Consider the following 12,574-nt stretch of genomic DNA (forward strand, 5'->3'; position numbering starts at 1 on the left):
ATTTTATCTGTTACTAAGCTACTTTGCTTATTTATTTGAACATTCATAACCTGGCCCGCTCTTTCACATAATATAAAAAGGAGGCTCACAACATATATATAGCTAGTCTACAAATATCCATGGAATATATCTACACTACCAACGGAAGTATAGTAGTAATAGCACCACTCTATTCTGCCTTGGTCAGACCACACATGGAATACTGTGTCTAATTCTGGGCACCACAATTTAATAAGGATGTTGACAAGCTGGAACATGTGCAGAGGAGGGCAATCAAGATGATCAAGGGTCTGGAAACCAAGCCTTATGGGGAACACTTGAAGGAGCTAGGTATGTTTGGCCTGGAAAAGAGGAGACTGAGAGGAGATATGATAGTCATCTTCAAATATCTTAACGACTGTCACATGGAAGAGGGAAGGTGCTTGTTTTCTCCTGCTCTGAAGGGTAGGACTGGAGGCAATAGTTTGGCTTCAAGTTACAAGAAAGGAGCTGCTGACAAACTTTCTGACAGGAAGAGCTGTTCAGCAGTGGAACAGACTCCCATGAGAGGTGGTGGACTCTCCTTCCTTGGAGGTTTTTAAACAGAGGTTGGATGGTTATCTGTCATGGATGCTTTAGCATTGTAGTGGGCTGGACTAAATGACCCTTGGATCCCTTCAAACTCTATGATTATATGTTTCTATAAAACATAATTTAAAACATTAAAAAACACTAGTTGATACTGGCTGGTTTAAAGAGAAATTCATATTGTGATGGCTTGTTTCCAGAAGACATCTAAAACAAGACAGGGGTGGTTCTACAATCGGAGTTCCATGGAGCAGGGCCTGCCACCCTAAAGACTTAGTTCCTAGTGAAGGCAAACTGAACCTCAGGGGCATGGGGAACCACCAGAAGGTCCTCTATTGGAGAAACTCAGTGATTGAGGTGTAGCACAAGGGATCAGACAATCCTCAAGGAAATTTGAACCCAGGTTGTTTAGGGCTCATTAAATTTACACAAGAACCTTGAACTTGGCCCGGGAGCATATTGGCAGCCAATGTCACCTTGCTGCTGCAACCCCCTGAAAATCTGTTTCAGTTGAGGGCCCTCCAAAATAGCATGGAAGGTGGGGGGGCTGCAGGGGGGAATGAGAAACAGGAGGAAATGGCCTCCCCCTCTCTTAACATTAGTAGACGCCTTAGTTGGGTCAAATGTTGTTCCGTGAGTAGAACATCCGCAATGGATTTCACCTAATAAAAATCAGAAGCTGTGGTGTAGAAGCATTTCAAACCTTGCATAAAAGTCCAGGGCATGGAGAGCTAAAACAAATTTCTTACATTATAGCTGTGTGTGTAGGAAGAGGAAATAAGGTTTGACACAATGGCAGTTTTATTCACTTAGACAAAGGAAGGCTGTCTCTTGTGTGTATGCATGTGTAAAAGAGACACAGAGAGAATAATGTTTTGTCTATATTTGGAGAGTGTTTTTGGTTGGCTGCAGCATTCTTCAAGAATTTAAAGTGAGTTGGCCCTAGCAGGGGTGCAGACACACTCCATTAAGGTTGAAAAATGTCTTGGGCTGACATTGGGACAAGTTCACTAGTGCTCATTCACTTCCTACCTACCAAGCCACAATCTGACATTGAAGGACTAAAGGAATAGAGCAAGAGTTCCCAGGCTGAAATTTCTGCTGTTGTTATGTCTGAGAGCTGCTGGGGGCTTTTGATCACTCTTTGAAACCACACGTATAGTAATGGGCACGCAGTCTTCTGCAGTGGTTGCAGTTCTTCCAATTGCAGGTGAGGAGGTTTTTGATAAGAAGTACTACCTTTTTTATATTGCAGCAGTTTTAATTTATACAGCACAATCACATAATTAATTTCAGCAGGTACCTGTGCTATTGATTAATTTACAAGGTTTCTGAATATCCTATATAAATTCAGAGTTGGAGTGGGTCTGCATCATGCATTCATTACTTGTACTTTTTAACAGGACTGTTTCTTAGTGCCTTATCTTAGTTAAGGCAGATTTGGAAGACTTGAGGGGAAGACGTTATTAGGTGAGGAGTTACAGGGCAGAGAACATTGATTTCAGTTATGAGGCGGAAATGGGCAAAAATCCAGGCTGCAGTACTTCCCTAATTATGCATTTATTGATTTGATAATGAGCTGAATATGGATTGCACCATGTATTAATCCAGAGGATGGTAGCATCAGGCTTACTGGCAATATCTGGCCCTAAAGGCTCCCTTTGATCAGCTTTCTCCATCCATTCTTGAACTGGAACTTGGCCTCTCATATAACCAAGATCTGAATGCTGGTAACTTCCAGCTCTGCCGCCACATCTAAAAAGTCAGTGAGTTTGTGGGCTGCTAATATGAGAAGCCAGGCAACCAACGCAGAGGCTGGGATGGAATTCTGACCCAAGAAGAAGGTCGCCCCAGCCTCTACCCTGAGGATATGAAGCCACGGCTATAAATTCTAGCGCAATCCACCCTAGTACAAACTGTGTGCCACCAGCACAAAGCTAGGATTAGAAATGCATGCCAAACCAAAGCACAATGATCTTCTTCACAAACTCCACACCCAAGTTACCAGAGCATAGAATGTGCATATACATAGCATATTATCAAGGACTGAGGCAAGAAATTGCTGTTTTTACCCATTACACAGCTTGTGACGCCACATGTTTTGCTTCTTCCAACTCCAATCGGTTCCTGCGTAGCTTGCATCAGGAAGTACTTCACAGGGGCACAGTTGGGAGGGGAAAGGAAGCTGGATTCCAGCTGGGGCCAAAGTTAGGAACATGGGCTGAGCCTGCTGCATCAGATGGAAGTCCCATCTGGTCCAACATTCTGGAATCACATTGACCAACCAGATGCCTGGGGGAAGCCACAAAGCACTCTGCAACAGCACTCTACCCACATGATTGCCAGCAGCAGTTGATAGTTGGATCAGTCTTTACTTTAAACCATACTTTTAGCTCTTATGCTAATAAGGTATTTATCAATATTTTAGTACCCAAAGGACCCCTTCAGACATCCTTTTTATTGCTGTCAGGGCAGTCGTAAGCAACCTGGCTTTCAAAAAGATTTGCACCTGCAAAAGTTTTGGGGCAGTTATACTACTCTGTTTCCAATTCGTGCTTAGCCGTGATTTCTTTCTGAAATCCTGTAACCTTTTCATACTACAAGTGTCCTGGGTTTGGGTTTTTTTGTCCTGCTTTCATTGTGCAGTAGCCCCTCTAGATAGCAATAATGTGATAGCGTTGCAGAACAACTAATAAACTTCTAGCATGCTGCAGATTCCACCAACAATATGTTCATCTGGAGGGACCAAAATCCAGGGGCAAACTCTTAACCCATGTGCAAGCTTTTCAGTATTACCTCAGTTGTTCTTGACAACAGGGCTTCTGCATGCACAAGTAACCCTATTCTGTTTGATCAGCTTGTTCCACTAATATTTACAAACTGCGATATTTGTGTAAAGCTACTTATATGTAAGATGTGAGCAGGAGAAACTGGCTTAGGCTTGTTATGTAATCCCCCTGCCACCTGACCTGTCTCCGGCTGAGTTGCTGCTGTGTACCAGGATGGAGAAGGGGCATGGTGCCAGCCAATCTGGTGTTCCTTCCAATGCAGTGCCCACCTCCACCTCCCCTTTTACTGTTGCAGCATGCAGCAGGGACTCAGCTGGAGGGAAGTCAGGTGGTCATGCTGTCCACTACTGTCTACACTGATTGGCAGCAGCTCTTCTGGATTCCAGACAGGGGTCTTTCCCAGCCCCTACGTAGAGACACCAGAGATTAAACCTGGGGTCATCTGCATGCAAGGCAGATGCCTTACCACTAACCTGCAGCTGTTCCGAAGATGAATTTGCCTGTGGAGTATACTTCAGCACATCCACAGTAGTGTTTTGAGAGTTTTAGACAACTATTGCACGTCACAAAATATTTAAGGAGTTTTCTATGCAAACATATCTAATCATAGGCTAATGAGCACAACTGTAGTTGAACGCTCCTGTGGGTTTTCTCTTTGGCTCGTTGAAAGTTATTTGGGGTGGAAACTTAATGCTTGTTTACAGATTGTATATTAAAGCCATTTGGCTCCATTTCAGAATGTTTATGTACTATCTAACCTTTTGCCAGGAGGAGAAAAAAAAAGGTAAATGACAGAATTTCTTCAGAGACACAGGTGTGCCTTCCAGAAAGAATTTTTCTGGTTGCAAACCCTGTTGTGTTTGACCTTCCACTGGCTTTGAAAGTTGTTAAACCTGATAGATAACTCCATCCTTTCCAAATGATGGGGGCAGTGGAATGCTCCACTCAAGCAGTAAGGAAGCAGCCGAGTGCTAACCAGCATGCATCTGATTCAAACTGGTCTGAATTAGCAAGCGTTTCTGCAGGTGACAGCTGCACAAGCTGCTTGAGAAAGGTTTCTCTTCTGCAGACAAGCTGTACCTGCAAAACGAACAAACACCCTAAAGCCCTGCGCTTGAACAGAACGTATCTGGAGCTCTGTTCTGGAATGAAGAGATGGCTGCTGCTTCTGCTGCTTTGCAGTTTGCTGGACTGATCCTTGGAGGCATTGGCGCAGTTGGGACTTTTGCCATCACGGGCATGCCCCAGTGGCGAGTGACTGCTTTCATTGAAAGCAACGTGGTGGTTTTTGAAACCTCCTGGGAAGGCCTGTGGATGAACTGCATACAGCAATCTAACATCAGGCTGCAATGCAAGGTCTACGACTCCCTCTTGGCTCTGCCTCCTGACCTTCAGGCTTCAAGAGGTCTGATGTGCGCAGCTTCAGCCCTGGCGTTCCTTGCATTTGCAGTCGCTGTCCTTGGCATGAAGTGCACAAAGTGCACAGGAAATGACGACCGAATAAAAGGGTATATTTTGCTGGCAGGTGGCATCACTTTCATTGTGACCGGCATCGTCGTGCTCATCCCAGTGTGCTTCGTTGCCCACAACATCATCCGAGACTTCTACAATCCAGCCATTCAGCTGGCTCAGAAGCGGGAGCTTGGCGAAGCCCTCTACATCGGCTGGACGTCTGCCTTCTGCCTCGTCGCCGGAGGAGCAATTCTTTGCTGTTTCTGCCGTTGTGAAGAAAAAACCAGAAGCTATCGATACTCAGTGCCTTCACAACGTACAGCCTTCCAGAGCCATCGTACGCCAAGAAGAGCTGAAAGTTCGTACACTAAAAGTCAGTATGTTTAGTCTGCCTTTGGTTTACTGTCTTTCCAAAGGAAGTATCCTTTTTGATCAAACTTAGATTCTAGAAGAAACTCTGCTAGTACAGCACACTGTGTACAATGGAGCGAGATCCAGGAAACTGTCTGTGACCTCTAAGACAAAGCAAGCTCTAGAACACAAGGGAACATCTTCAGATATTTCAGAGCAGCATCAGAAATTCGAACTGAATATTGTCCAAGGTTTTTGTATTTTTTTTATTAGCATCTATTAAGGGGAATATGTTTTCATTCTAATAGCGATTTGAAATTGCTTTGCAGTGTGTGTGTGGGGGGGGTGTAGGTTATGTTACAGCAAAAATTCTAACTTACTGAAGTCCACTATGATCAATACTATATTAATATGCAAAATATAGCAGAGGCTCTTATTGGGAGGTGCGGGGGAAAATGAAGGGGGGGGGGACTTCTCTAAATCTATATTTGATTTTTTTTTTAACCACATAAAGTTTTTATTGAAGTGTTGCTTAGCTGTGTAAAAAAAAAGAAGAGAAGTGATGTGCATGATTTTTTTAAAATTTCAAAGTTTTCAAAGTATGCATTCTACATTTCCTGAAAACAATTTTTTTTGCCCAATAGTACTAACTCTTCTTAGTAGTGATAAAAGGTTGTGTGCTTTCTTTTCTTGTTTTTCAATCTAACTATATTCTACCATTATTTTCCTGCACATTATTGTTTGTTCTGTGGCAAAAGAGTTTTAACACGTTTTAATAAAAATGTTTTAAACTTCATCTGTTTTGTGTGACCTTCCTGGCGATTTGCAGGGTGCATTAGGCAGAATTGTAAAGATATACGTAACCACAACAACATGCAGAATGGCAGCCATGAAGAAGCATGTGGCATGCTGTCCTGTAGGCGAATTCTAATGCAGTTTGGCATCTTTCTGGAACTGTATGTGGCTGATGGAAAAATGCACAAATACTACAAATCCAAGTATAAACACTACCAAGGTTTGCCTGTGTGTGTGTGTGTGTGTGTGTGTGTGTGCATGCATGCATGCAATACTCACAGTGCACTTTAGCTTAGTTCATTTGACAGGTCTGTAGGGAATGCAAACCATTCATGTTACAGTAGCTGCTAAGACTGCTTGCAATTTTTAAAAAGGTTAACTGAATATATAATCAGGTGAGTCACATAGCATATAACTAGAGTTTTCCGAGCATACTGTACAGTTTTTGCTATTCCAGTCTTTCCACCAGCTGAACTGGATGCCAGCCAATTCCCTCCCTTCCACAAGACTTCAGCAAATTCCCCACCCCAAAGACTTCAGCACTGCAGTAAATGTTTCTTATCTTGACTCTCCACCCTGTCCTACTTCCCACCCCCACTGCTGTGCAGAGTTCTTTCCCAGAAACATATTCAAAGTTACTCTATTGGTTTGTTACTTATAGAGGTATTGGTCATATTTATGTGACAATGTCCTGATATGTTGAAGATAACCTTGCTCTGTTTAAACTGCAGCAGAATGTTATGTGTGCCATGCTGAAGAACTAACAAAATGTCCTTTAACTGTGGAAATGCTTTCAACTGTTAGATTATTTTCATATGGGAGCAATTTCATGCAATCCAGCTGAATTAATGTCAGGGCCCAGAGAGGAGCAAATTAGCACACTCTTGGGCCCTGGTAGCTTACCTTGTGGTCACCCACTTCTACTGGCACCACTACCCACCACCTGGCAAGGCTCCTCAGGACTCCAAGAAACCTGTCTCACCCTCATGCCTTACTCTGAGCCACGGTGTGCTTCCTCAAAGTGAAGCATTCTGGCTGAGGGGCCCAGGAAAGTCTAGCCATTTTGCTGTGGCTAGAAATTGTTTTTGTTTAAATAATAAAAAATAAAAGTTATAGGTTAATAAAGTACCGTGTTTTTTGCCCTATAGGACGCACTTTTCTCCCTCCAAAAATGAAGGGGAAATGTGTGTGCGTCCTATGGGGCAAATGCAGGCTTTTGCTGAAGCCTGGAGAGCGAGAGGGGTCGGTGCGCACCGGCCCCTCTCGCTCTCCAGGCTTCAGGAAGCTATCTGCAAGCCTTGCAAGCCCGGCGGGAGTTCCCGCAGGCTTGCAAGGTTTGCGGGCAGCAGCCTGCAGCCCGAAGCACGGGGCGCCCTCTGGAGGGCGCCCCGTGCTTCGCGCAGGTGTCCGCAAGCCTGTTCTGGGGGCTGGGGTCGGGGGAAGCTCGGGCTTCCCCCGCCCCAGCCCTGCGGCTGGGGGGGGGAAATAAATTTTTGTTATTCATTTCCCCCCCAAAAAACGAGGTGCGCCCTATGGGCCAGTGCGCCCTATAGGGTGAAAAATATGGTAACTTTAGTAGGAAGAGCTAGGCACACAGGAGGCTGAGGCAGAGAGATAATGTATGCTGCTGCATTAGCAATAGCAAAACAATGTTTATAGCAAGTGGGGTGAGAGGAAGAGTGAGGATGGCGGATACACAACTCCATACCCTCCAACGTTTCTCCGATGAAAAGAGGGATAGTCCATTCCAAAATGATAATTTCACTATTTATACCCCACACATTTTATAGGGCTGCTCCAGTCACTCTGGGCAGCTTCCAACATATATAAAAACATAATATAACATTAAACATTTAAAACCTTTCTTGTACAGGATTGCTTTCAGACAGCTCAGGGGTCGGATAACTTTGTACCCTCCAACATTTTGCCAATGAAAATAGGGACATCCTAAGGAAAAGTGGGACATTCCGGGATCAAATCGGAAATCAGGATGGCTTCTCTAAATCAAGGACGTCCCTGGAAAATAGGGACACTTGGAGGGTCTGCATCTCAGGCAGTGCAATGCTCTTTGTTTGCTCTGTTTATTGCTGAATTCCAGGAAAATTGTAAGAACTGGGAGGAGTGACAGAAACAGCTTGCCATGTGCAACAGCCTCTATCTATTTGCATTTCCAAATGACTAACATTGCATGTGTGAATTAGATGTAAGAACATGTTCCAGGAACATCAACTTAGCTGGGAGCATGCAGTCTCTGGGAAAGTTTAAACATGAGGACGGCAGGTTTACACTGATTCACAGGGGCAATAAATTTTCTGTCCCATTTGGCAGCCCTACAGAGCCTCTGCTAAATAGCAAAGCAGTAATGAGAGTGGGAGCTATCCCTTCATGGGTTTTCCACAGAATAAACTGGTTTGCAGTCGAAAACTGGAACCAGGACCTCAGTCTTTTCTCTTTCACACCATAACAATAATGAAGATTGTTACTCAACTTTGTTTTACAGGTTTGCTAATAAAATAAATCGCAAACTAAACCCACAATATCCTTTGGAATTCTGGAGAACACATTCAGATACAGTCTATGTTTGTGGAATTCATAATACCTATATACTCATCTGTCCTGCTGCTATTTCACTCCCCTCAGGCTTCAATACCAGTAATTATTCTATCATCTGAGATGACAAGAGTGTCTTTCAGCATGGTTACACCTTACACACAAAAATAAACACAATCTTCTTTTTAGCTGGTGCGGTCTAATGCTGTTCCTCAAATATTTCAGCTCTATTGCAAATGTTAGCTACAGAGACTGGTATGTGAGCAGCTTTAGTTCGTCAGGTGGCTCACCTGACTACCAATTTTAATTGCCTCTCTGTTACAAGTCATGAGGAACTTGGGCAATTTAAGCAAGGACGAATGTATCCCTGATTCCTAAACAAACAAAAAACATACATTTGAAGCCTCCAAGAAGGAAGGGCAAAAATGCACTTGCCTAGTAGGTGCCATCTTCTGAGGTAATCTGTGAGGCAGTTTTTCTGAGGCAAGCTGCTGAAAACAAGAAATTGCAGAGACACTGTGGCCCTGATACAATTTGAGACAGCTTTGTGGGGAGTAAAAGAGGGCGCATTAAGAGTTTTGTTTTTCACATTAATGTTGCTATACTGTGCCCCAAGTTTCATTATTTTTATGACAGTTTTGGGGTTTTGGCACTCAAAAGTCTGCTTAACCTGAATGCCTTCATGCTACTCAAGTTTACGCCATCAAGAAAGTGACATTTCCCTGGACTTTGGACTCTACACAGGATCTTTATACCGTTACCTAATATATGTACATATACACCTTAATATTTGCTTAAATACATATGCTTTACAATTCACCTGGAGAAGGGAAGAACATGGGGCACAATATTATTGTGAGGAGAGAACAAAACTTCATGGTGAGTGCAGAATGTGTCTGTGCTACTGCACTCTCAATCTCCAATGCAGGGATTCCCAAACTTTCTACCTCCAAGGTGCACTTGAGATGGCTGAAAACTACTGAGCCACTCCTCCCGCCCCATCACAAAAGGGACAGAGCCAGCTGCAAAATGATGACAGATGGAGACAGAGTTTAGCATAATCAGCTGGCATCTCTTTCTACTGATTTCTACTCCATCTTTTGAAATTGCTAAATCCTTTTGCCATTGTGTTTTTCTTGTGGTGTGAAGTTTCAGAGCTCAGCTTTCTACAAGCTTTAGAGGAGACATTTGCTATGAGGTTATTGTGACTCAGTCTCCCCATTCTAAGGAGAATTTGGAGAACCTCAGGGTCCCCTCCAACTCTACAATTCTATGTTACTGTGCCTCCCAAAGTATTTTTTATCATTTCTTCACCCATTCTTCTTGAACTATATCTTCCGTGCCTCCCCCACAGAACCCCTCCCAGTTTCCTCTCTCTCTCCTCCTTGGTCCTTTTATAGTCACATTTTCCTCCTACTCCTGGCTGTTTTTACTCAGCATGCAAGGAGCTGCTAGTGCTGGCACTGGTCCAACCAAAAGCCTATGTCATGGCTGAATGGTGGGGAAAGGCAAGTGAGGAGGCGCTGGGCAGGCTGTGGCACCGAGGCCCATCTGAAAGTGGCCGAAGAGCCACTGGTGGGGCTTGGCTCACTCTTTGAGAAACTTTGCTCTCATACATCATTAATGGCCTAGAAATTCCAAATTGCCAAATTATGTCCCTTTCCTGACAGTAGGCTTTCTGATCCAGCAGAGTCTTCCACCAGAAAGTGGGCAGGACATTTTTCCAGGTTCCCCCTTCTGTCTGTACTGGTTCCTCTATCTTTTCTGGAGGGGTGGGGACACAGCATAGGAGGTGACGGGAGTGGCTGCTGAAAAGGCAACACACATTTCCCCTTTGTGTATTAAGATCCCATTAGCAAACTAAGCACATCTCTTGAGAAAGTTGGGCAGAACTTAGAAAAGACATATAGCAGGGGTGAGCAACCTATACCTCTTCAGATGTTGTTGGACCACAGCTCCCACCATTCTTGTCAATTGGGCATACTGGTTGGGACATATGGGAGTTGTTGGCCAACAACATCTGGATGAGCTCAGGTTGCCCACCCTGATTTACATTGTAAACGTGTGTGTGTGTGTGTGTGTGTGTGTGTGTGTGTGTGTGAAGGTACAGGGTTATAAAGACTAGGACTAGCCACCTCAGAAACAGTTTCTATCCAAATGTGATTTTGGTTTTAAACGCAGTGTAAGGTAGTCTCTATGGGAGTATATTGTATTTAATTATGGACTATCAGAGTTTTTAGGGGGTAAACCAGGCTGGGATAGCTGGGATAGCAGGCTTGTTGGTTTTTGAATGTCTGATGTAGATTTTTTTCAAGTTTGTTGTTCTGTATGTGACAATGATAATAAAGATTATCGTATCATATCGTATATCCACACACAGGTTCATATTCTTTTGTTTGCAGCATTGAAAAACTTCTAAACTCAACCTAAATAAACCTTACAATTATTTTTTTTTGTCACCAGTAAATTGTAAATGTGTTTATGTGACGTTTTTAACCGGAAAACGTGATTAAGCTATTGTGCTTTGACACTGATGCAATGATTATTGCTGAAAAATAATTATTAGTGCTGTAATTGGGTATCTAAAATTAGAGCATAATCATTTAATTATAGCATGTTAGCAGCACTCGAACACACACAAAACAACAATGTCAGGTAGAATATGTCTGGACTCACCCTTGCACAGAATCTGATTGGCCACAAAGGTATTGGGCCTTGACTCACTGTGGAACTTTAGATGAAATATATAGAAGCTACTTCAGGTTAGGCAGAAGTGGATTTCTTCCTCCTTGTTCTTCAGGATTACAGGCATAGTCCATCTTAAATTCATCTGCCACATGAAGAAACTATGGGGAAGATTCGTATGTTTTGGGGAGAAATGCAAGATCTTCTTTAGAAAAGTATTCCTGAATTATTTTTGCTTGGGCATCACTTTCTGAGAAGCCCCATGGCTTGCTGTGCATTGCAAACTGTGGCCCTGCTGCTTGGGGGCATTGGCATGGTTGGAACGTTAACCGTCACTCTGATGCCTCAGTGGAAAGTATCTGCCTTCACAGAAAGTAACATCATAGTCTTTGAGACCATTTGGGAGGGTCTATGGATGGTGTGCGTCAATCATTTCAAGAAGCATCAGTGCAAATTCTACGGATCCTTGTTGGCCCTTCCACCTGCCTTGGAAGCATCCAGAGGACTAATGTGCACAGCATGTGCCCTGTCAGTTATTGCCTTTCTGATTGCCGTTGCTGGCACAAAATGCATCCGATGTCCTGGCAGTAATGAGCAGATGAAGAACAAGATTTTGTTGGCAGCTGGAGCAATTTTCCTTCTGACTGGGGTCATTGTGCTGATTCCTGTTTCCTGGACTGCCAAAAACATCATCGAGGACTTCCACAATCCAGTAATCCAGTTTGGACAGAAACGTGAACTGGGACCTGCACTCTATTTAGGCTGGATCACCTCAGCATGTCTAATCAGCGGAGGAGCCATATTTTGCAGCTTTTGTGCCTCTGCAGAGAAGCCTGGAAGATACCGAGATTCATCGCCATCCAGTCGCAGACTGAACAAACCTGAACATATCAGGATGATGCCTCTAAGTGTACATTCTTATGTCTGATTATTTCAGTGTTGCATGTTGAGCTTGCTTTGGACAACAGCAGAATTCTTTCAACCTATATATACACCAGTGAGGCCAGAGCCACCCAGATCCAATAAATACAACTCAGTTGTGCAAAAAGATTTCCATGCATGGATCTGCTATTTGGATGTACAGAAGTGTGTGGGATTTGACACACTATAACTATATATTGCTACCCTATGTATTGGCTGGCTTCTGCATTAGGCATTGTCTCCACATGGGTAGCAATATGAACACTGCTCTCTGCTGCCCCTGAAGTTCTGTGGATCAAGGTGAATATGGTTCTTCAGCATTTTAATGTGACATGCAAGAAACTTTTTTGTTTGTTTAATGTAGCCTAATTTTCCAAGTTATATTAAAAACACAGTGCCATCGGTTCTTTAGGATTCAATGCTTTTTACAAGTGCTTTCAGTTATATTCTGAACCTGCTAGAGG

At 43.5% G+C, this 12,574-nt stretch overlaps 2 protein-coding genes across 2 annotated transcripts; both read left to right on the forward strand.

Moving 5' to 3' along the window:
- The first annotated feature begins 4,351 nt into the window (after positions 1 to 4,351).
- Positions 4,352 to 5,896, forward strand: LOC310705633 (claudin-8-like). The gene has a single exon (XM_083500391.1). The coding sequence runs from the start codon at positions 4,512 to 4,514 to the stop codon at positions 5,193 to 5,195; it is 684 nt and encodes a 227-aa protein (XP_083356517.1). The 5' UTR covers positions 4,352 to 4,511; the 3' UTR covers positions 5,196 to 5,896.
- A 5,555-nt stretch (positions 5,897 to 11,451) lies between these two features.
- On the forward strand, positions 11,452 to 12,117 carry LOC310705634 (claudin-8-like; the record flags this gene model as incomplete). Its single annotated transcript, XM_083500392.1, has 1 exon — positions 11,452 to 12,117. The coding sequence occupies one exon, from the start codon at positions 11,452 to 11,454 to the stop codon at positions 12,115 to 12,117; it is 666 nt and encodes a 221-aa protein (XP_083356518.1).
- Between the last annotated feature and the right edge of the window lie 457 nt (positions 12,118 to 12,574).

Source organism: Podarcis liolepis (genome assembly GCF_965112155.1).
Source record: "Podarcis liolepis genome assembly, chromosome: 4".
In the NCBI taxonomy this organism is placed as follows: domain Eukaryota; kingdom Metazoa; phylum Chordata; class Lepidosauria; order Squamata; family Lacertidae; genus Podarcis; species Podarcis liolepis.

Bases quoted from the DNA above. Each gene is read 5' to 3' on its own strand.
- LOC310705633 (XM_083500391.1), top strand. From the start codon at position 4,512: ATGGCTGCTGCTTCTGCTGCTTTGCAGTTTGCTGGACTGATCCTTGGA.